Source organism: Neovison vison, chromosome 6 (genome assembly GCF_020171115.1).
Source record: "Neovison vison isolate M4711 chromosome 6, ASM_NN_V1, whole genome shotgun sequence".
In the NCBI taxonomy this organism is placed as follows: Eukaryota; Metazoa; Chordata; class Mammalia; order Carnivora; family Mustelidae; genus Neogale; species Neogale vison.
Window position 1 is genome coordinate 77,003,487 of NC_058096.1, and position 25,053 is coordinate 77,028,539.

The 25,053-nt window shown below is 42.2% G+C and overlaps 1 protein-coding gene across 2 annotated transcripts in view; it reads left to right on the top strand.

Moving 5' to 3' along the window:
* The window catches only part of MED12L (mediator complex subunit 12L), a 317,830-nt gene that overhangs the window by 55,606 nt on the left and 237,171 nt on the right, over window positions 1–25,053 (top strand). For both annotated transcript variants that reach the window (XM_044251605.1, XM_044251606.1), the window contains exons 6-11: window positions 11,123–11,292; window positions 13,695–13,805; window positions 14,847–15,116; window positions 19,225–19,374; window positions 20,147–20,246; window positions 20,530–20,666. In XM_044251605.1, coding sequence (XP_044107540.1) covers window positions 11,123–11,292; window positions 13,695–13,805; window positions 14,847–15,116; window positions 19,225–19,374; window positions 20,147–20,246; window positions 20,530–20,666 — 938 coding nt within the window. The remainder of the gene's footprint in view (window positions 1–11,122; window positions 11,293–13,694; window positions 13,806–14,846; window positions 15,117–19,224; window positions 19,375–20,146; window positions 20,247–20,529; window positions 20,667–25,053) is intronic.

Here is a 25,053-nt window from a genome sequence, read left to right on the forward strand (position 1 = left end):
AGGTGCCTGTTATTCCATGTTAGGAATAACTTACCGAGGCCAGGGTCCCTGCTCATTCAGGTGTATGCAGGAATCTGAAAAGCTTGGTGAAACTTACCTTATGATGATGAAAGCATTAATTTCAGACAGCTATCTCATCCCCTGAGAAGGAGTTGAGCCTGTTGGGGCAGATGTTTTGTATGTTCCCGTCTGTTTAGAGGAAACCCCTGAAGCTCTTCTTGTGCTGAGAAGTTGGTGGGGTGATTGATATGTCGAATAAGAAAGTCTTGTTCTAGGGGCTAAAATTGGATTCTGTGGTTGCCAGGATCCTTGGCTGCAGATGCTTGTGTGGGGCTGATAGGGAAAAAGGACCACTGGAAAAATCCCTAAACACAACAGTTAGAACTGTATATATACCTCAGCATGGAAACAAGAACAGGAGACCTGACAGCCCGAGGGCCAAACCAAAGAAGGTGTCAGGTGCTCCTCTCCTCAGGTATGAGGTATTCCTCAGTGCCTAGGGAGAAGAAAGGCGAGGTTTGGAGCTGGCTTCCTAGGGATGCAGCTCTTGCTCTTACCAGCCTTCCCCTGTCAGCCTCTCTTCCTCCTTTTCCTGCCCGAGACCTTGCCACCCGTTTCCTTTGTTGGCCAGTCTGGTCTCTTTTTTACCCTGAAATCCTTAAGCATTAACTGTCTGTCACACAACTGGGGAGTTATTTATATATTGCCTTGTAACGGTCCTTATTCTTTTTGGAGTATTGTCCATCCTTCCTATAAATATATGCTTACTCCTAGGGGAGCTGCCCTTTGCTCACAGTGGTTGGTTGAACCTTCACCTCTCCCTCCAGGCTTCCTCCCCTTGAACTTCAGAGAGGAAGGAATTTCTGTCTATTTCCTTTAGCTCACTCCCACCCTGACTGACACCCATACAGACTTTTCTACAGCAGCCAGTCCTTACCTGTCTTCTTCGCCTCGGCCAGTGAGATCCTCCTTTCACCTCAGGTGACTTCCTCCCCATGTGTGGGCCTGCCCAGGCCTGGAGATCACGTGTGTGTGCTTTCTCCTGGGCAGGCACCACAGTTCTAAGCATGTTATATAGCTCACTTAATTCTCGAAATAACCCTATAGTCCAAGTACACTTAGCAGTCCTGTGTTAGAGACAAGTGACCGAAGCACCTGGAGGCTGAGTGACTTGCTCAAGACCCCAAAACCGGCAAGTGATTGGAGCCGTGAAAGGAGCCATGTCATTCAACTCCACAGCCTGTGCGCTTCACCATTACCAAGCGAGTTAACATATGCTGGGAGATGGGGCGCCTGGATGGCTCAGTGGTTAAGCCTCTGCCTTCGGCTCAGGTCATGATCCCAGGGTCCTGGGATCAAGTCTCAACATCAGGCTTCCTACTCAGCAGGATGCCTGCTTCTCCTGCCTGCTGCTTCCCTGCTTGTGCTCGCTCTCTCTCCCTCTCTCTCTCTGACAAATGAATAAATAAAATCTTTAAAACAAAAACAAAAACATATGCTGGAAGCTTAGATGGGGTGAGTTGGGTGGCCAGTGAGGGCACAACCAATACTCTGTGCAGAATAAACCCACCTACCCTTGGATGGTGTCTGCTGGGTACTTCTGGTTTCAGAATCACATTCTTTAAGGCATTGAAACCGCTTAAGATAACAGCCCCCATACCTGTGTATCCACCTGCCCCTGGACGTGTTTTCCCATGACACCTTTCTGACACCTCAAATTCAAGTGTTGAACCCAGAAACCCCAGTAAGATCAATGGATTGTGTCAATGCCAATATCCTGGTTGTGATATTATAATAGTTTGCAAGATGTTAGCATCTGGGGTAGGTAGGTAAAGGATATGTTGGATCTTTTGCGTAATATTTGTTAAAACTGTATAAAGTTTAATTAAAAAGTTCATAAAAACGGACTGAACTCAGCCCCTTCCCCTGCCCAGACTCCTACTTCCACATCTTAATTGATGGCACCAGGATCGGCTCAACTACCCCACTGAGAAATCCGCGGGCTGCCTTGCCCCTGTCTGTCCTCTTCTGTCTCGGGCTGGTTGCCATTTTACCTACTCTTCTTTGTTCCATCTTCCCTCATCTCCCCACTGGGCTTTATAGTCCTCTTTTAATCTGTCTCCCTTACAGCTATCTGAGAGGGTCTTAATTTACATATCTGGTCTTATCATTCCTTTGCTAAAAATCCTTCAGTGGCTTTTCATCATTTGCGATGACAGATCAAACCCCATAGTTTGTCACTGCCAGGGTCAGAGTCATCTGGGCTGCTGGTTATCTATGCAGATTTCTGGACCCCGTTCCAGACTTCTGGGGTTGAAATCTCTGGAGTCCGGAGCTATAACAGTGTGTTTGACCAGCGCCCTCTGGTGGTCATTTCATGCACTAGCACTTGAGGACCTCAGGTCTGGGCCACCCACCTAGCCTCACTGGTCCTTTCTCCCTCTGTCTTTCTGGCACCCCCATTATCTGGCATGTTGCACACTGCTATTCGTGTCTGTGGAACTCCTTTTTCCGTCCCTTAAGACTTGGCTACAGTGGTGTTGGAGCGCTTAACCTTAGTGCTGCCAATCTCTGTGTCCCTGTGTGTCTTCCTGACTCTAGGATGAATTGCCCCAGGTAAGGGCTACTTTTTCTTCACCTTTTGTGGTCTGAGACCCCAAGGGAGCTTCTGGCCCCTGGTAGGCATTTAATATTTGTTGCTAAATGGTTTTATTCTATCTTGACTACTCACCTTGTTCTTAAAGTTAAGCAGTACTTAGTATCAGTGCTCAGTAAATGAAACTGGAGAGAAATAGCCTGTTAAAAATAACATAGTAAAATCACTCATCCCGACAAAAACAGGTATTGGGTATTTGCCACGAAACACCAGTATTCTACAGGTAATTCTGTGTTAGAGGAAAACTTTTTTAAAGCATGAAAAAAAGTCATACTTTATTACCACAGCATTTCTGCTGTCTCCCCTCTCCCTGCTATCCCCCGCCCCCCAATTTTTCTGCTCTCCAGCCAAAGGGCCTGATTTCATCAACTGACCATTCAGCAGAACACAACATTCCAGCCAGTGGGCCAGTGGGCTGACTCTGTCGGTTTCATGTCGCACTGAGACAGCGGTTTTCATTTGGACTGTCCTTTATCCAGTCTGCCAATCAGCACGCTGATTTCCCCCTTTCATTCCCCAAGTGAATAGTGGCTGAATGGGGAATTTCAGGTTTTCTGTGAATCATTTCATAGGCTACAACTGATTAACTTTTTAAAGCCTATTATTATGGAAATTTTAAACATATGCAGAAGAATAAAGTCCCTATTACTGTTCACCCAGGTTTAACCATTAACTCATGGACACACTTATTTCCACCCCTTTTCCTCCTCCCTGCTCCCACCCCCTCAACATCATATCCTCTTGCAGTGGATTACTTTCTGTCAGCATGGGATATTCTTTTACTTCATGAAATGCAGATGATTTCTTACTGGTAGTATTTCAAGTAAACATTTAAAAAATTATATAACAACTGTATTGAGATATTAATATACTTAACAAGTCATTTAAAATGCATATTTTAGTGTTTTTTTTTAGTGTGTTCACAGAGTTGTGAAACCATGGCCCCATTTTATTTTTAAATTTTTATTAAATTTCTAGTTAGGGTTGTTTGGCTGGCTCAGTCGGTGGAGCATGAGACTTGATCTTGGGGTTGTTAAGTTCGAGCCCCATGTTGGGTGTAGAGATTGCTTAAAGTCTTAAAAATTTTTGAGTGTAGTTGACATACAGTGTAATGTTTCAGCTGTACAACACAGTGATTCAACATCTATATACCTTATGTTTACAAGTGTAGCTACCATCTGTCACTCTATGTTGCTATGATAATATCATTGACTGTATTCCCTATGCTGTACCTTTTATTCCCATGACTTATTCATTACATAACTGGAAGCCCTCCCCTCCCATTCCCCTTCTTGCATTTTGCCCATCCTCCTAGCCCTTCCCTCTGGCAGCCATCATTTTGTTCTCTGCATTTATAGGTCTGATTCTGCTTTTTGTTTATTGATTCATTTGTTAAGATTTCACACAGGTATGAAATCATAGGGTATTTGTCTTTCTCAGTTTTACTTCTCTATACTGTAATACCCTCTTAAGTCCATCTGTATTGCACATGACAAGATCTCATCCATCTTTAGAGCTGCGTAATATCCCATTGTATATATTTCTGCAACTTCTTTAATCATTCATCTTTCCTTTTTTAAAAAAAATTTTTATTTTTTATTTGACAGAGAGATCACAAGTAGGCAGAGAGGCAGGCAAAGAGAGAGGGGAAGCAGGTTCCCTGCTGAGTGGAAGGCAGATGCTTAAACCACTGAGCCACCCAGGCGCCCTATCCATACATTTCTTGATGGACACTTGGGTTGCTTCCATAATTTGTCTATTGTGAATAATGCTGCAGTACACATAGGGGTATGTGTATCTTTCCAACTTAGTGTTTTTCTCTTCTTTGGATAAATACCGAGTAGTGGAATTACTGGATCATATGGTAATTCTCTTTTTAATTTTTTGAGAAACCTCCATACTGTTTGCTAGAGTGGCTGCATCAATTTACATTCCCACCATTAGTGTCAGAGGGTTCTTTTCTCTCTATATCCTCACCAACACTTGTTGCTTGTGTTTTTGATTCTAGCCATTCTGAGAGGTGTGAGGTGATATCTCATTGTGGTTTTGATTTGCATTTCCCTGATAATGAGTGATGTTGAGCATCTTTTCATGTGTCTGTTGGCCATCTGTGTGTCTTCTCGAGAAATGTCTATTTGTAGTCTCTGTCCATTTTTTAATCATTTTGTATTTTTAGTGTTGAGTTGTGTAAGTTCTTTACTTATTTTGGATACTAATCCTTTATCAGATATGTCATTTGCAAGTACCTTCTCCCATTCAGTAGATTGTCTTTCTGTTTTATTGATTGTTTCCTTTGCTGTGCAAAAGATTTTTATTTTGATGAAGGCCCAGTAGTTTGTTTTTGCTTTTGTTTCCCTTGCCTCAGGGAACCTATCTAAAAAAAAATGTTGCTACAGCCAGTGTCAAAGAAATTACTGCCTGTGTTCTCTTCTAAGAGTTTTATGGTTTTAGGTCTCATGTTTAGGTCTTTAATCCATTTTGAGTTTATTTTTGTGTGTGGTGTTTGAAGTGTTCCAATTTTATCCTTTTGTATATAGCTGTCAAGTTTTACCAGACCATTTATTGAAGAGATTGTGTTTTCCCTGTTGTGTATTTTTTTTTTTTAAAGAATTTATTTATTTGGCAGACAGCATGCAAGCAGGGGGAGAGGCAGGCACAGGGAGAGGATGAAGCAGGCTCCCTGCTGAACAAGGAGCCCCACCCTCACAGGGCTGGATCTCAAGACCCTGGGATCATGACCTGAGCCTAAGGCAGACACCTAACCTACTGAGCCACCCACTCACCCCTCCTATTGTGTATTCTTGCAATGGACACATTTTAGAATATTTTTATCACACTTAAAAGAAATCCTGTACCCATTAGCAGACATTCTCCATTTACCCTACCTTCCCCTCTACTTTAGGTAATCTAAATCTAGATATGCCTGTTCTCAACATTTCATATAAATGAAATCATAAAATATGTGGTCTTTGAAGCTGCCTTCTTGCAGTTAGCATAATATTTTCAAGGTTCATCTATGTGGTAGTATGTGTCAGTAGTTCCATTCATTCCTTCTCATGACCAAATGGTATTCCTTTGATTGCATATAACACATTTTATTTATCCATTCACCAGTTGATGGACATTTGGATTGGCTTTCACTTTTGGCTATTGTGAATCATGCTGCTATGAACACTGGTTTATAAATATTTGTGTGGACATGTGCTTTCCTTTCTTTTGGGAATATAGCTAGTTGTGGAGTTGATGGATTTTATGGTAACTCTATGTTTAACCTTTTTTTTTTTAAGGATTTTGTTTATTTCTTTGAGAGAATGAGTGAGAGCAGGGGGAGGGAAAAAGGGAGAGAGAGAAGCATACTCCTCACTAAGCAGAGATCTGGATGAGGGTCTCCATGAGGGCCTCGATCCCAGGACTCAGCTCATGACCTGAGCCAAAGGCAGATACTTAACCCATTGAGCTATCTGGATGCCCTTACGTTTAACTTTTTGGGGAAATGCTAAACTGTTTTCCACAGCATCTGTATCATTTTACATTCCCACCAGCAATACATGAAGACTGTAATTCATACACATCCTCAGCTCTACTTGTTACCGTCTGTCTTGTTGTTTGTAACTGCCAGGGTGATGTTGAGCATCTTTTCATCTGCTTATTGGTCATTTGTTTATCTTCTTAGAGAAATGTCTGTTCGATCATTTGCTCATTTTTTTATTATCAAGTTGTAATAGTTCATTATATATTCTAGATCCAAGTTTCTTATCAGATACATGATTTGTGAATATTTTCCTCCAATTTTTATGTTGTCTTTTCACTTTATTGATGGCATCCTTTAATCAAAAAAGCATTTTACCAAAAAAAAAAAAAGTGAGAAAAATTTGTAAAATCTTCTAGTCATTCTTAGTGCATATTTAGAGGTGGAATGTGCTGGGTCTTGCACCACTGAAGTTTTTTCTCTCCTTTCGGACCTCCTCTCTCCTTCTTAGACCTTTCAGTCTGTACCAAAGTCAGGCTGATGAAATCTTCTATGTCTTACAGGCTGCTCCCCTGGTGGAGAGGCAAAAACTTTTATTATAGTGGTGTAGCTAGGAAGAATTTTCTAGGGTATAGGTTTCTCCTTCAAGGAGAGTGTCCTTTTTGACTGAAGTTCTTCATCAAGTGGATCACCTTAAAAATGGGCACCTTACTCTCTGGGACTGGTGGAAGTTTTTAAACAATCTCTGTTGGATTTATTTTACAGAGTGAGTTCCCACTTGGTTTGATATCAGAGGAAAGAATTTGGCTGGGAACATAAAGGACACATATACATGTTTACTGGAAGTTTATTAAAGAGAATTGAAGTTCAGTATTTGCATGGGCCTTTGGAGGGCACTGACCAGCAGGTGCTTCTGGTTGCATTGGCTATAAGAAAGACAGCACGCCAGGGAGGGAATTTGGCATTTCCTAGGTGGTGTTTGAAAGCTAGGTATGCAGCGATGAGTTTAAACTAGAAAGCTAAGATGTTTGTAGGAAGATTTGAAAGGCAGAATAATTGGGGGGTGACTTGATGTAGTGGTTATTTTGGGAGCACCTTATAGGGTACCGACTCAAGTCAGTACTTAGATATTGACTAGGTGAAGCATAGTTTTATGGGATGAAAGAGAGAGGAGGTTGTGTATCTATCAGAGAACAGAGGGAGATTCCCTTCAGGTGGTGGGTTGGTGTCCAGAGAGCAAAGGCTATGTATGCGATTTGACATTTGAATTGGGTCCAGAAAAATTTGCACACATGAACACAGGTGAGTAGAGAAGGTATCATAGATGAAGAAAATGTGAGAGAAAGCAACTGTCTCTAATTAATGGGAGGTAGTGTTTGAAATGATTTTTAAGTCCTAACTAAAGAGTTCGGCCTTAATTCATGAAGGATTGCAGTTCCGTTGAAGGTTTTGGAACCATGATGCTGACATTGATTGATTTCGCAAATGCTTATCCAGACCATTATGTTAGGCATTGGCAGCTCGCTGTAGCAGAGGCAGGATCTAACATCAGTGACAACGGGTGCTGCTGTTCCTGGACAGCCAAGATCGAACCTTAGCTTCCTTTCAAAAAACTTTCCATCCCAGTAATGGTGATGATAGCTACCACATGCGATCAATTTCTGCTCTGCATGCATCATGCTAAGTAACTCCTCCTTACAGTAGCTCGTGTGTGCGTGTGTATGTGCGCGCGTGTGTGTGTTTGATTCCTGTTGCAGAAGAGGAAACTGAGACTCAGCTGAAGTCAGACACCATATTTCACATCACACAGCCGAGTTGCAGAGTGAGAATTTGCACTGGGGCCATCCTGTTCTGCAGTTCATTACCACAATTGCTGAATGCGCCCTGTGTTGTTCTCTCCCCGTGTCTCCCGGCCAGGGCAGCTTCTCCGTGAGCCCGGCCGCACCTGGTGTGATTTGTGTTTGCTCCCTGGGGTGGGTGTCCCTCCCCTTCTGGGTTCCCAGGTTTCTTTCTTTCTTTCTTTTTTTTTTTTTTTTAAAGATTTTTATCTATTCACTTGACAGAGACCACAAGCAGGCAGAGAGGCAGGCAGAGAGAGAAGGAGGGGAACAGGCTCCCGGCTGAGCAGAGGGCCCCATGTGGGGCTCCATCCCAGGACCCCCGGATCATGACCTGAGCCGAAGGCAGAGGCTTTAACCCACTGAGCCAGCCAGGCGCTCCCCCAGGTTTCTTTTTAATACTGCAGGTGTTCCAGGCCCGGCAGGGTCATCTTTAATGTAAGTTGGCCTGTCTCTGTTCTTACTGTGTTTCCGTGCATTACTGGTGGGCCGGTGCTGTAGTGCAGGCCTAGGGGCTACCAGTGCTAGGGAGAGCTGCACAAAGCTGAAACCCCTTCTGTCCTGGGGGTTAGGCCTTAACAAAGAAGCAATAGTGGCTAGGATTCTGGGAGGCTAGGGGGAATGTTGTCAAAGGGACCCGTCATTCTTTTTAGTCCTGGCCCCTTGCGCTGCTCTCAGTGATGTTTATGTGCATAAACTTTCTGATCATCTGGCTTCAGGGCCCTGAAGTTCTCTATATCAACCAACTCCAAATGATGGGCTGTATCCTCAGAGCTGCACCACCCGCTGAGTGGCCTCCTTGACCACTGTCTGCATCTTTCCACCTTGGAATAGCCCCCTTGCCCCCATCATCTTCCCTGTGATTTGTAGCCATTCCTATTTTCTTTTCAGTTTAACTAGTGGGAGGGGCTGGAGGCCAATACTGGCCTTTGGAAGAAGCTTTCCTGGGTCCCTGTTTGCTCGGGGTTGCTGAGAGCCACTGCCTGTCCTGTCACTGCTGCTCCACCCCCGACCCCCCCCCCCCGTCCCCCCCTGCCCCCGTCCCCCGCTCGGTTTTGCTTTCAGTCCTTACTAAGCAGGAGGGCAGGTGTCAATGATTCCCAATAATTTTAAGGGGTAGAGTACTGGTGGCTATTTTCAATTTTCTGTTTTTAATTTTTAATAAAAATTTTGTGTGCATCCTGATTTTTTAGACTAATCCTCTCTAGACTGTCTTATGTCCCAGACCTCTGGATCTCCCTGATTGATATAATTTAATGTCAGTTAAATAGAGTTAAAACCCATTACTAAGAGGGCTACATTTGCATTCCATTTGAAACCCAAAAGGCATTCAGATTGTGGAATGTCCTATTCAGCATATTTTTTAAAAAAGAAATACATATGTTTATATGAACATTCCAGCACATATAAAAGAAAAAAAAACCTGAAAAGATAAATATTAAAATATTTAATTATGAGCGAGGATATTACAGATGTTTTCTTTTTCATATCTGCATTGTACATTTTCTGTGGTGAACATATATTTCTTCCGTATTTTAAGAAACAATCTTATAAAGAAAATATACCCTGGACAAAGTAGGGGTGTGTGAATGTGTGAGTTATTTTTAGCTCTTGAAGCTAGAATATTCTGTGGGGGCATTGAGGATGGTACCATACTGAGAGTGAGTTAATAGCAAGGCTTGGCACACAAAAGCTAGGATTTGGATCCTTGTTATTTTTGTTTTTGCTTATTATAGCTAAGCTAAACTTGTCCCATCTGATGGTTGGCATTTTGTTTTGTTAAATGAGTGTCATGAGACTATTAGTCCTTAATGTGGGCACCAGAAGATGATGACACTGATAATTTACTGCTATGTTTTTAATGGTGATAGATTAATTTTAATGATAATATCTTATTGGTGGTGCTTTCTGAAGAACAATATTATATTAGGAACAGAATGCTGACCTAGTATCTGTTCATCTTTTTGCATTGACTTATTGCTAGAGTTTAACATGTGCATTTAAATTTTGATTTTAAAAAAGACACAGTGAGAATAAGTAGTTCAGACTGAGACTTAACAGTAGTTCTTTCTGGGTACTGTTGTCAAGTACTTTTAACAGTACTTAAAAAATAAAAACAAAGCCCTGAATCCCCAACAGATGTTAGGTTTTTGCTCTTACTTTTGTCAAAATAAGTTCCTTTAAAAATAAGGTGGGAAAGGTAATTGCCAGGATAATGGGAAAATAGCATTGTATGGTAATGTTTCAGTAGGGTGGTTCCTTCTGAAAGGCTGTTTCGCTAATCCTTGGGGAAATTTGGCTGTGAGCATGCAATTATTACATTTTTATCCACAGAATGGGCTAAAGTTGGCATCACATCCTTCATGGTTGCCAGAGGCAACACACTGATTTAATTTGTGCCCCTCTGGCAGACATTTTTGAATAATTTTAGTGATTTTTTTTTTTTTTTAAATTTCCTTTCCAGTCTCCTACTTTGTTGCTCGCTACTCTTTCTGACTGAGTTCTGAGGTGTCTTGTGTTGGTTGAGGAGAGTAGAATCATTGAAGGTCCAGATGATTGTCCATGAGGCTCAGCCGTGCTGGTGTTGTTAGCCGGTGTGGGGAAGGGGAGTGCAGGTCAGGATGCTGTCATGGGCCAGCCCATGGTGAATGCCAGTCCTCTTACAGACTGTCCAAAGTGGAACAAATCTTAAAGAGGCATGTTTGAAATTCGACTTGGAGTCCGACTGCATTTGGAGGATTTTGAATTATTTTGGAGTAGAATTGAAATTTTTGAGGTGCTCACCTCCTCTATTTCCTGCTTGTGGCTTTGAAATTTCTTGTGCTGTTGTTAGCATAACATGGAGCATTAGGAAATGCACAAAACTCACAAGCAGGCATCTCTCCTCTTCCTTTAGGAGTCAGAGAGACACACACGGGAGAGCTGCCTTCTCTGCCCAGGAGCTGGCCAACATTCCTGCAGGGTATATAGGGCCGTCCACGTTGCCTTACTAGGCTGGGTGTGCTTTTTTGTGTAATGCTTGCACATGCCAAAACCGCTTCTTTGTAACAGGTGTTTGTTTTATATGTACATCCTTAAGCTAATCAGAAGGGGGTAGAAAACATTAATTCTTATATTCATCATATCTGGAAATTTAGATTTTTTTTTTTTTAAATGCAGAGTGGACACAAATATCTACCAGATATCTTCGAGAGCAGTTGGCCAAGATTTCTGACTTCTACCACATGGCTTCCAGTGCGGGGGATGGTTCTGTCCCCGTGCCACCGGATGTGGAGCAGGCCATGAAGCAGTGGGAGTACAATGAAAAGCTGGCGTTTCACATGTTCCAGGTGACCTCAAGAACCTCAAGTCTTTAAAGCATGCTTTTAAGAAGAGAGCAGATTCCTTATAGTTTAAGTGGTATCTTTATATGAACCAAATACATTCATGGCAAGTAGTCTGATATTTCTCACCTGGAGTTGTAGTCACGGTAACGCCTTTGCCTCGAGATGACAGCTGCCAGCTGCTTCTTCTGTATATTGATCTCCAGCTTGCAATGATCTTAGTTCTTTTAATGCTGTTAATTTTTTGGTAATTTTTCTATTAAATATCCCTTCCAAACCTTTTATTTTACAAAAACTGGATACGTTTAATTCAGAAAAATATTTGTTGGTGCTTCCTAGCTCCTCGATCTCCACTAGGGCTTAGTTTCTCCATAGAAGGGTCATCTTAATTTGGCCCAGCGACAGTTTAAAATACAGTTGGGAGGATGAGTGAGGGCCTGGAGCAAGGACTGAATGCTCTTTGGACAAGCTGATGTAAATCATATTGACCAGAAGAGGGCGCTTGTGCCATTATTTGTCTTTGTTCCTAGCAAGGAGGGAGAAGTGTATTGGGCTCAAGTTCTCTCACTAGCGGAGACTTTGACTGCCTGCTCTCTTGATCAGAGAGGAAGAGGGTAAAAAGGATTTGTGATTTCAAATTTTCCCCTTAGAACTTTATAATTTCCAGGTTGTGACTTTTTCTAAGAGTTCAATGTAGGAAAAAGCCTGGTTCTTTGGGAAGTAGTATTGCTAGTTTTAAGGCCGTTAAAACCACTCTTAGAAATCCCAGTTCCATTTAGCAGGGGACTACCTTAGTACCTTCCCTCAGCCTTCATGACTTTTACTGAGCTGAGGATGTAGTCTGCATCGTTGAAAAGATTGTCTCTCAGCATGCTGAATATTTTTGGAAGGATTACTTTATGTATGGGGAACACTGAAATCAGTATCTCCTTAATAGGAGGCAGTTAGGTCCTAGAGAGATGAGTTTCACGGGGACATTCATGTTTGAATTTAAAAGTTTATTATATTTTCATTGGCCATATTCTGAAAAGTGAAAAAATTGTACAGAAATAAAGGTATGGGTAAATACACAAAAGCCTCCCGAGGGTGGATGTGATGTAGCCATTGAAAGTCGTGTTTAGGGAGATTTATTCTTTTTGAAACTTGCATTTGCCATCTCTTCTTCTTAAGTACAAAATTCCATTTAATTCACTTCTTTCTTAGAAAGTTCATGTCACAGGTCTTAAAATTTTAAACTTTACTTTTTCTGTGACTAACCTTTTAACTCTTTGATTTTAAGCTTTTTCAAAATTAGAAATGAGAAGCAAGTAGATACCTTGATACCATATCAGTGTGATGTCACTGTCACCTTTGAAATACTGAAGCTATAATTTATCGGTATTTTCACACAAATTGTTGATAATCATGATAGTGGAGCCCTGGGAATAGATAGGGAAATGTTGCTAGGAATCAAGTAGGAGTTCATATTAACTACTAAGGTTGTTGCCACAGTGACCGTAGAAGTGTGTCTTTCCCAGAAAACATATCTTTTTGTTAATGTTTTGAAGATTCTTTCATGATGTGAGTCATAATACAAAACTAAAACATGACATTAAATACATATGTGCATAGACTGTCATAGAAGAATTGTGTATTTATATGCATCTGTGTATGTTTATGTGAGGGTAGTAGATGAAAATGTTAATGGTGCTTATGTCAAGAGGGGCTAGACCACCCCTGTGGGGAATTTTGGAAATTTGAGGTGAGTTGTTACTTTTAGGGTAGTTATGTTGGAATACGTATACTTTATTTTTTAATAATTTTAAAATTCTTTGTTAAAGATTAATTAGGACATTCTATTGATTTTTAAGGTTATATAAAATAGGTTAATATAACCTATTTTATACATAGGTTATAGTAGCTGAAATTCATTTTAGGATAGAGGCAGGGGTTATTAGGAGGGCATTAGATCTGATGGGATTTTCATCTGATGGGGGCTTTTGTTCTTCATAATTAACACCATTGGACAAGTTTTCTCCTGTGAGTATAAGTTCGTACTCTCGTGAAATCTAGCCAGGTGCTTGACATGCCCTGGGAGTCTCAAAGCTTCTGAATTTCCTTTCTCATAAGAATTAAATTTTTTTTTTTTTCAGTTTAGAATGAAGTAGATTGCCCCTCTCCCCAATCCAACCAAAAAAACCCCAAAACAACAACAACAAAAGCCATCCCATACTGACCACACAGAATCACACTGGGTCTGAGTTTTGTTTAGAATTTGGACTGTGATCCAGGAGACTGTATTTTTACTATAACAACAAAAATAATAATAGTAAAATTACACTTAAGTGTGAGAGTAATAGTGCTCTTTTTGAATGTTAACTTGGTTTTGCTTTAACGTTATCAATGTAACTTTTCTTTGTTCATTGAAGGAAGGAATGCTAGAGAAACATGAATATTTGACATGGATCTTGGATGTTTTAGAAAAGATCAGACCAATGGATGATGATCTTCTTAAACTCTTGCTGCCACTAATGCTGCAGGTAGAGTATGTGCGATCCTGAGCCTGGTGATTCTGTGGGCAAGAAATGAGTCTGATAAGGATGACTAAGTATGTAGAGGTCGAAGAGGGAAACATTCTTTTTGGAATGGAAGGGAAAGATGTCTTGATGCTACACACATGAAGTGATCAAGAGGCAATCATTTATATTGGCCATGTTGATAGATTTTAAGCACCTGTCCTTCTAAAGTATTCTCCCCCCGACACCTCCCCAGCCCTGATTTCTCCTGTCACTGAGCTAAGCAGACAGCTCTTTAAATACCATTACCATTTCCTGATGCACACAGATTTTTGGGAAAACCAGTTCTCTCTTTTTTAAGGATTAGAGGGTTTTCTGTATCTTTTGATGGGCTGGGAACTTCCTATTTTTTAATGATTGCTATAAGGTCTGTTACAATTTCGGTTATTTGGAAAAAAATATATTTAGGAAAAAAGTTTTCTTGGAATGCTAGTACATGGACTCGATAGCTGAAGTGCTGTGCAGGTGTATGTAGTGAAAAGTGATTCTCTTCCTCTCCCTAGTGCCCTCCTGGGCACGACACTGTGCTAGTGTCCTGTGTATCCTCCCTGTGACAGTCTGTGCCTGTGCTGTCCGTGAGAGTAGCCACTAGCCAGATGGGGCTTTGAGCCCTTGAAATGTGACAAGTGCAATATGAGATGTGCTCTTAGTATAAAATGCACACCACATTTCAGATTTAGTTCAGGAGAGAAGTGCATAATATCTCATTAAATCTTTTTTGTGTTGATTATCTGCTGAAATGATAGCATTTTGGATATAATGGGTGAAAGAAAAGACATTACTCTTTTAAATTTTGCCTGTTATTTTTTTCTGATGGTTATTAGGAAACTTAAAGTACATGGCTTGCATTGTTTCTTTTGGATGGCACTGGTCACTATGGTACTTTTGAAGGGTTTTTTTCTTCTTCCTTTTTTTTTTTCTTAATGAAAAAAGTCTATGTTAAAGTAGTTGTTTCACTGAATAGCATTGGACATGACTGAAGCCTGGTGTCCTTGTGCTTCTCAGTATTCGGACGAGTTTGTTCAGTCGGCTTACCTGTCTCGTCGTCTTGCCTACTTTTGTGCCCGGCGTCTTGCCTTGCTGCTGAGCGATAGCCCCAGCCTCCTTGCTGCCCACTCGCCCCACATGATGATAGGACCAAACAGCTCAAGCATCGGGGCCCCCAGCCCTGGCCCCCCCGGCCCTGTCATGAGCCCTGTGCAGCTGGCCTTCTCAGACTTCCTGTCCTGTGCGCAGCATGGCCCCCTGGTTTATGGACTTAGTTGTATGCTGCAGGTAAGTCCCCGGCCGTTGCTATTTTATGTTACAGTTCAGCGTAGAAAACGCCTGAGTTGAGAATTGTACCTTCAACTTTCATGGCACATTCCGATTTCTTCCTCACCCAAATAACTGACAAGAGTGACATTTCATGTTTTCATTTCTCTCCAGAAGATATGTTGCTTCTGTGTAGAAGAAAGTTACTGTAGTTGTCCTTTATTACACTGTGCAGCAGTTCAGTGATAAAAGCCTTCCGGAACCCAGAGAATGAGTCCACTGTATCACTTCTCTTCTAGAAAGACTGTTCCTCCATGCAGTGTTCCATAGCTTCCGCAGCTATGGAAGCTGGTTGCCATCCCTCTCTGGTTCTTTAAAATCTGGGTCACTCACCAGGCTCTGTTTATCTGCCATATATCACTGCTTGTGTGGTCCTTGAACATCCAGCAGCATGTAGGCCACAGGGCTGATACTGTCAGGAATGAGACCAGCCCTGTCCTGCAGGAGCTCCCAGGTCAGTGTTCAGGTCACATTTCTTGGGCTCTTACTGTGTCCTGCTCTTTCCTGTGGGGCTGTGGGGCAGGGCTGGCCATAAAGATGTGTGCTCCACTCTGGTAGAGTCGACTGTCTCATTGGGAGGACAGGCTTGTAGAGAGGACAGTTCCCGTATCCTCTGGTCAAGGCTGATGGAAGGATGCACAGGGGACTAAGGGAGTTGAGAAGTGGAACTTGTAGTTCAACCTAGAATTCAGAGAGGCTTTCTGAAGGAAGTGGTCCTGACTAGTGCTTATAATAGGAGTTGTTTTTGTTTTGTTGTTTTTAAATAAAAGGTGCTAAAAACAGTTGGCAGAGGGAACAACGTGAGAAAAGGGCCAGAAGGTCTATTAGTCATTGTGCGTGAAGGTTGGTATTAATGGAATGTAAAGCATAAAGCCTGTTGAGGATCAGTTATAGAAGACTCCCTGTTTGTCTTAGGGTTGCGATGCCGTTACAGGGTCTTCGACGATCAGTTGTGTGGTTTAGTTAGATTGTTCTGGCCACAGTAGAGGGAGCGTTTGTGGGAGTGGCGAGGTACGGGAAAGAGAGAGATGAGGCCAAGCAGTCAGTTTGAGAGAGGGGAGGTAAGTTCACTTTTGGACGATGTTGGATTATTTTATTCTTTCGCATCAGTAAATGGATCTGTTCAAGAGGTTGTTAACACGTCTCATTCTGAAGTTGGGGAGACCACTGGCCAGATGTGTGGGTTTGAATCATTGAGGACCACTAGGCTCACCCAAATCCCCAGAGGGGGTGAGATTTCCCAAAGAGGTAGCAGTGAGAGGCGAGCTGTGGATCTCGGGGGGCCTGAGTGGTTGAGAGGTGGCAGACGGGAAGACCATGGAGGCAACCGTGAAAGTCTGGCTGGACTGGAGAGAACACACAGTGGAGAGTATTGTTACAGAGTCAAGGACAGTGAGAATAAAAATAGGATTATTAGGGTTCTTTTTTTATTTGAGAGAGCAAGTGAGCATGAACATGGGAGAGGGGCAGAAGAGAGGGAGAAGCAGACTCCGCACTGAACAGAGGGCTCAACATGGGGCTTAATCCCGAGACTCTGGAATCATGACCTGAGCCAAAGGCAGCCACTTAACTGACTGAGCCGCCCAGGCATCCCCAAGATTGTTAATGATTCTGTTAAAATCCTAGTAAGAGCATGTATTGAGTTGTAAGCACTGTTGTAAATTATAACCTATAGTAAGTCATTCAGTTCTCAGAACCATCTTATGGGATTGGAACCAGTGTTACTGCTGCAGCATTAGTGATGAAATGGTATAGGTCACACAGCAAGCAAGTGACAAAGCTGGAATTCACGCCTTGCCGTCTGGATCCAGAGTCTACACCGCCGTGCTAAGCTGCTTCTCTAGGTACTGCAGAAAGTTTCCAAAAGGAATTAGTAGTGGGCAGTGCCCAGTGCTGGGGGGGAAGTCTGGTAAGAGATGGCTGGATTGTCTTTGGGAAGACTATGATCACTGATGATCACGGTGAGAAGCCATATTAAGGTGGTTTGAGGAGTGATGAAGAATGGAGAGAAATAATGCTACCTCTTCTTTGAGAAACATGTCTGTGAGGGAAGAGAGAGAGAGTGCTGCTAGGCGAGTGGAGAGTTTTAAAAGATTTTGTTTGTTTTCTGAGACAAAGGTAAACTTGTAGAGAGAGTGAGAATAGAAAAAGCACGGTGTTTGAGAGACCAGTGCTTTGGATATTGGAGGCTTTGGAATTCAGAACACTGGCAAGGGTGCCATCATGGACAGGAGATGGGAGACGCTCCTCACCTGCCCCCCCCCCACCCCCAACACATGCAGGAGGAGGGAGATGGGGATGTGGGCCCGTGCGGGCAGATGCATTGGTGGGGCTCAGGGACTTGACGTTCTTCATGTCTGCCATCTGCTTCCCACCAAGACACTCCCTAGACCTCGGAATCTAGTTTTCTTAATATTTAATTTTGCATTTTAGAAAAGAAGAAATACTGCGTTCCCTCTCTAATAAGTCCAGAGTCTGTTGTTGAGTGGCACCACAGCGTGGCAGCTAAGACCTATTTTTTTTTAGCATCATTGCTGACATGAGTTTAGCCTCTGCTCTGCCACTGACTAACTTGAACCTTGAGCCTCTGTTTCCTGGGTGTGAGGGGGATGGTGACAAGTCTACTTTATTACCTCAGAGGGTTCACAGTGCAATGGCTGAAGGCTTCCAGGGCGCCGTACCATGCGGAGTAAGTGCTTAAGTACAGCAGAGCCGTAATCTTTAGTCTCCGTGTAGGAGGCAGCAGGCTCAGCATAGTGGTTCCAGGCACCTGGGCTGAAGTCAGTCTGGCTGGTTACCATGTCTCCCCCATGGCTCCTATTCCTCTGGTGCAGTTGGAGGATGGCACTGCCTCCCTTAGGGGCTTCTTGTGACCTCCGGGTCAGGTGGTCATAGAAAGTGCTTCATGCAAGCTGGTTGAATGAAAAATGTCTTCAGGGGTCTGAGGTGGGGTAGACAAACCACAACCTGGAGGCCAAGTCCAGCCCAGGAGCTAAGAATATGTTTTATATTTTCAGTGAGTTTATAAAACAAAAAGAATATGTGACAGAAATTAGAGGTGACCCACAAAGCTTAAAGCATTTACCGTTTTTTTTAATAGAAAATTTTTTATAGAAAAAATGGCTTTTTATAGAAAATTTCCCACCCACTGGTCCATGGTTCCTGCCTGTCCAGCATCTATGAAGCTACATACTGCATTACCTTAGAGATTATTGCATAGATTTAAAAGAAAATTCCTTTTTAGGTTTTATAACCTTAGAAATGACATATTTTAATTCCATCTCATTTTTGTAATTGAATGAACTGTTTTAAGTGACAAATTTTCAGTGGTGATTACTGTGCTTTTATTAACTTTCCTAGGTTTTTGATGCTGGAATGTTAGTTTATGAATTATGATATTCCTTGATTTCTCAGTCAGTAGCTATACTCCTGCATTTCAAATTAATAATTCTTTTTTGGGGGGGTGCTTGTGTGTCTCAGTCGGTTTAGCATCTGCCTTTGGCTCAGGTCATGGTCCCCAGGGTCTTAGGATTGAGCACCATGTCAGGCTCCCGACTCAGTGGGGAGCCTGCTTCTCCCTTTCCCTCTGCTTCTCCCCCTGGTTGTGTGTGTGCTCTCTCTCTTTCTTTCTCTCTGTCAAATAAATAAAAAATAAAATCTTAAAAAGTAATTCTTTGTTTGTTTGTAAAGATTTTATTTATTTGACACAGAGAGTGAGCGAGAGCACATAAGCAGGGAGAGAGGGAAAGGGAGAAACTGAATCCCCGTGGAGTGTAGAGTCCAACATTGGGCTCCATCTGAGGATGCTGAGATCATGACCTGAGCTGAAGTCAGACACAGACTGAGGCATCCCTCAGGATGAGGAGCCTTATACCCAGGCATCCCTCAAAATGAATAATTATAGTTTTATCTTAGGACTTGAAAATTTGGGAATAGGGTAAGTGGTCCATGTTTTAAATTCAGTGGTAGGAAACTATAATATCGTTACGACAAGGGATCATTTTTACTTTTAAGCTGTTGCACTTTTGTCATTCTGTTAAATATCTGGATTTTCCTGCTTCATTTCCAGACTGTCACTCTCTGTTGCCCAAGTGCCTTGGTGTGGAATTATTCCACAAACGACAATAAGAGCGCGAACCCAGGCTCGCCCCTGGATCTGCTGCAGGTGGCCCCCTCCAGCCTCCCCATGCCTGGTGGGAACACGGCTTTCAATCAGCAGGTAGACTTCCTGTTAACGGTGGTTTGACGGGGCTTTTCATTCTTAAGAGGCGTCATGGCATAGCAGGCTGAGGTGTTAGCATCTCAGGTGCTTGGGTGCTGTTCCCAGCCCTGCTCCCCTTCTCTCTGGGGGATATGGGGGAAGTATTTAGCCTCTCTGAACCACAGAAGTTCATCACCTTGCTCCTCTCCTCTTTCCCTCCTGCTGGGAAATTCTCACAAGTTCTGCCGCCCACACCGTGGTTAACGATGGTTCAAGTACGTGACCACAGCGCTCCTAGTTGGTCGTCTGTGATATTTAGTAACTATGTTTTGATGGGTTAGTTTGATTAGTGCTGTGCTGGGTTTTTTGGTTCAGAAACTTAAACCACAGGATCTAATGTTGAGACCAAGATCCCTGTTTTTTGCCAAGCATTTTTCTTAAATTAATAAAACATGCCTCATACATAGAACAATGGCTCAAATGCTACTTTAGAGCTTTCACCTTTCCATATGATATTCTAGAAAATTTTCACTTATAAAGCAAGCATTTCTTTTTTCTTTTTCTTTCTTTTTTTTTGGAGGGAGTGGTGAGCACTTGTTATTGAACACTGGCACTGAACCATTGAACCACCACTGGTAAACTTTGAAGTGCACTTCTTGGGCAACAGGCTAAATTTGCTGTGATGTAGTCAGGACTGTAAGATGCTGTGCTCATGTGGAAAACCTGACATGATTTAGACAGCCGCTGTGGCTTTCCTAGAGCAAGTTAATTAGAAGCGATTATCTTTCAGGTTCGGGCAAGGATTTACGAGGTGGAACAGCAGATCAAACAAAGAGGCCGTGCGGTGGAAGTTCGGTGGTCTTTTGACAAGTGCCAAGAGTCAACAGCAGGTACAGAACACGAGGGAGGGAAGGCATGCCTTTGAGTGTTGGACTTTATGCTGTGTTTCTTATTCTTAAAAATCCGTGCCTGTTGTTAGTAAGGTCGCTCACACAGATGCCCTTTAGTTCCTGGCTGTCTCAAACGTCAGGTTTGGTTTCATTGTCAGTTCTTACATGCCGCTGAGAATGACACTTTCTTAAAATCCCTTTTGCCCTACGTAATGATGATTTTGTACTATGCTGTTGTGGCTTTGTTTGACTCTTTAACGGCTTCCTTAATTTCCGCATCTAGGGGTTACCATTAGTCGGGTTTTGCACACGTTGGAAGTGTTGGATCGACATTGTTTTGATCGGACTGATTCCAGCAATTCCATGGAGACGCTTTATCATAAGATTTTCTGGGCAAACCAAAACAAAGATAACCAAGAGGTAGTTAATATTTTTCTTCTCTTTATTTAAATTTTCTCATCATATTTTCTTTTTTTTTTTTTCATTCAGTAAATTTTGGCAGAGCCTTTCCTATAAAGTGTAATAGCTTATGAAGGTGTCTACACCCTGAAATAATTTTATTGTTGGACTAAAATGCCCCCAGATTATTAAAATGAAATGTCCATTGGGCTGATCAACCTAGGTTTATTTATTGGAAAAATTTTTCTTGGACCTTTTATCATCACCCCTCACCCTCATCATTTTAGTTCTGGCAAAATATCCTTCATCTAGTGATTGGACCTTATATAATGGTTTGGCTTTAACTTAGGGGGAATAAATTTTAATATTTAGAGCAGTGAATGAATATTGTGGTCATGGTCTTTGGAAAATCTGTATGCCATGAATTAGGATTCTCCAGAGAAACAGAACCAGTATGGGAAGGGGTTGTATATATGTATACATATATGTGTACACACACACACACACACGTATACATATTTATATATGAACACATATATGTATATATATGTATATGCACACACACATATATACACACATAAGTGAGAAAGAAGTGTTTATTTCAGGGAATTGGCTGATATGATTGAGGGCAGGCAAATCTTAAATGTGCAGGGCAGGCCAGAAACCTTGGGACTCTTGATGTTGCAGTCTTAAGTCTGAAATTAATCTGGAAGCAGAATTCCTTCTTACTCGGGGACCTAGCTTTTCTCCAAAGCCTTCCACTAATTGGATGAGGCCCACCCATGTTATGGAGAATAATCTGCTTTACTCAAACTTTACTGATTTAAACGTTATCCACATTTAAAAAAATATCTTCACAGCAGCATCTAGACTGGAATTTGGCTAAAAATACTGGGTGCCATGGCCTAACCAGATTCACACATAAAATTAACTGGTTATCACAGACATTTATGATCTTATGCTTTCTTGGATTAGATTGTTTCATTATTGACCTCTAGAAACAAAGGTTTTTCTTTTTTTTTTCCCTCAACCTTATTTTGGGACAATGAACAAGGCTGTGTTCTTTTTGCAGTGGAAAGCACTCATGGTATATACAGGTTCTAATAGGCACCAGGAATGAAGAGGTAAGTTTTAAGACATGGTACCTGCCTTCAAGGAACACCTCAGTTGACTGATTACTATTATATTTGATTTTTGTATTAGCCTTTGAGAATGCATATGGGGAAAGGAGAGATTAAACAACATAAGCAATAACCTGAAACTTTTCCTTATCCCACCCTGATGTGAACAGGATGTGAACCTGTTCTAGGTTATTCCTCTTTCTGGAATAGTTTATATTGTCACCCTGCTTCTCAAAGATAAGTTTCAAGTTCACTGGTGCCAAGTAGAATACCAGACTGTTGAGTGAGGTACAGACTGAGCGTATTTTCTCATTCATTGTGAGGTCTCAGCAATGCTTTGGTACTTCAGTAAAGTACATTGATAATAAGTCTGCACAATTCTCTGCTGATTAACACAAGTTAGAGTGTTACTGTGTTCTTTTGGGGTATCCAGTTGTAATAAAGATTTTCTTAGGTGAAAGGTTGCTAGACTTCTAAGGTTTTTAATATATAGACGTGAGATATTTGGAAGGAAAGTAGGGATAACCTCAAATTCAAGATATCCTTTTGGACTGCTAAGCTTCTTGCTCCAAGTGTTGAGTAAAGACTGTGTTGTTCTCTTGTGAGCCTTTCAGCAGGTGCACCAAAACCAGTTGAGGGTTGTGGTTAGCCTGACTATAGAACTTAGAGTGAACGAATTGCCCATTCACCCACAGAGACTTAAGTTATTCACTAGCACTCTTAAGAGAAAATTATGAGTGTCTTATCAAGGGCAGAAATGAAGTTATATATACTTGTGTATAAAATATATAATTATGTAAATATACATATAATTACATAAATTATAAATACATATATATATTTAAGTAGGCTCCATGCTGAGCATGGAGCCCAACTCAAGGCTTGAACTCACGTCTCTGAGATCAAGACCTGAATTGAGATTAAGAGTCAGACGCTTTGGGGCGCCTGGGTGGTTCAGCAGGTTAAGCCGCTGCCTTGGGCTCAGGTCATGAACTCCGAGTCCTCGGATCGAGCCCTGCATCGGGCTCTCTGCTCAGCAGGGAGCCCGCTTCCTCCTCTCTCTCTCTCTCTCTGCCTGCTTGTGATCTCTCTCAATAAATCTCTCTCAAATAAATAAATAAAACCTTAAAAAAAAAAAAGAGTCAGACGCTTAACTGACTGAGCCACCCAGGTGCCCCAAGTTTTGTATTTATGAATAAAATCACACTATAAACTTTCTAAATCTAAAGCACAGTTGTCGCCAATGAGGGACTTCCTCAGGATATGGGGAAGTAGTTGCCACTAGAGGGCACATGTGCTCAGAACTGAGAGTCCTGGATGTTCTAGTGACCTGTTTCATCTGAAGGAAGGTCAGTGTTGTCCATTTAGGAGTAATTATTTCAAATGTTGACTCAATTATGGAAAGAATTGATGTGAGTGAGGTTGCTTTGTGGTTACAGTGCTCTTTTATGAGTAAGACAAAAATTATATTTTAAACCCATAATTCAGACAGCTCGCCTTTTCTTAATCTGTCAGAAAGAATAGGCAGATCCAGTTAATTAACATAAGGATAATTTTTAAACATTAAAATATTTAACATTAAATTAATTTTTGTTAAACATTATACGTTTTACAATATGGCTTTGGTGTTTGTGCAAGTGTGTGTATATCAAGGTATGTATGTATATGCAGGCAAACATTTTGTGTTTTCTTTTCACCAGGGGCTACTATTTTCTTGACTACCAAGTCGCGTTATATATATATCTGGACTTCATGGATGAGCTGTGGAGTTGTATTAACTATGATCAGCTGTGTGACCTTGAGCAACTTAACTTGCAGGCTCTGTGCCTTAGTGTCCTCATTTGTTAGGGCAAGTGCTCTATGCCAACTTACCTATCCCTAAGGGACATGAGCACCTTCGGCATTATAAAGCACTCTATAAATGTGTTTAAAAACGTTAATGATAAATAGCAGTAATTATTAGTAATATTAGTATTATGTTGGAAGAGCCAGTATGATGAAACTATTCTTTTCTGATTAGGAGTTGCATAGAGTGGTGTGATAGGGTCGCACTTCTTTAAAATGTGCTTCCTCTTTTTTTGGTTTCGTAGTGTGTGTTAGGACTTAGACAACATGAAAGGTAATAGAGCAAGTGACCAGCCTCTGCAACTGCAGTGAGCTTGAGGTTTGTTTTTGTTGGAGTTGTTTCGGTCGGCCTGGGCCCTGGGTTGCTCAGCCTGCTTCCTCACATCTGTGCGAGCAAGTTGAACGTCACCCTTCTTGATTCCTTTTTCTCTGGAACTGCTGAAAGGAGATCTCGTCCTTTCCGCTTTCTTGTAGGGAGGTGGGAGAGCAGCCGTACAGATGGGACTCGGAGTCCAAAGTTCAGGGTTGTGTGTGTAGTTAGTCTCCATGTTTGGTCGAGCCCGTCAAAAGCCATAATGCACGGGATAAAGGCACTGAGGTCCCCATCCTGCCCTGTACTTGGACTGTGGTCCTGAGACTGAGTATGCCCCACGATGGGGTGTGTCAGGCCCGCGGCCTACTCCCGTCGTGCTGCGTGGATGGCGTTATTCCTTTACCCTCTCCTCTGTTGCGGCTCTCATCCTTGGCTGCTCTTTCTGCCTTAGGGTTTGGCTCCTGTTGTAAGAGAGGTGAAAATAGAAATCTTAAAACCCGCAGTGTTCACTTACTCTAGATCTGTGCTGCTTGATTCTCCATTATAAAACTCGTGATGCTGAGGACAGGGCTTGGAGACTTGGATTGTACCGCCATCAGGCAGTGGTGCAAGTTAATGGTAGGCTAGCGGGTCCAGGGCCCCTGAGAGGCGACCTGGGAGGGTGCTTGCCCTTTCGAAGTAGAGAGGCCTGTCTCAGATGCTACTTGGGAACACAGACCCACTGTCGTCTGATCATTCAACATTTTAAGAGAACTTGGATGTCAAGATTTACTTGTAGATTTTTCCACTCTTAAAACATTCTGCAGGCCAAGCAGTGTCTGTTGGGCATGTTTGCCCAGTGCCTGTCACTTTGCAACTCCTGGTGCCTGTTTTATGCACTGGCATACTGATTTGCCTGCTCAGTGTTTCAGAATCATTTCTGCTCTGGATGATGGAGGCAGAGAAGCCTGATGTCCACACAAGGGACTGTTGTTGGGAATGGGGGGCACCTCTTGATTCCAGGTCCTGACTGAGTCTGTCCCTTGCAGCCTACAGGCAGGGGCCGCATTGCTGACCTCAAGTCTGAGGGTAGGGTGCCCCTCAGCCTTCCAGAGTACCCAGTCTGCTTCCTTCCTCTTGGCTTCTTTCC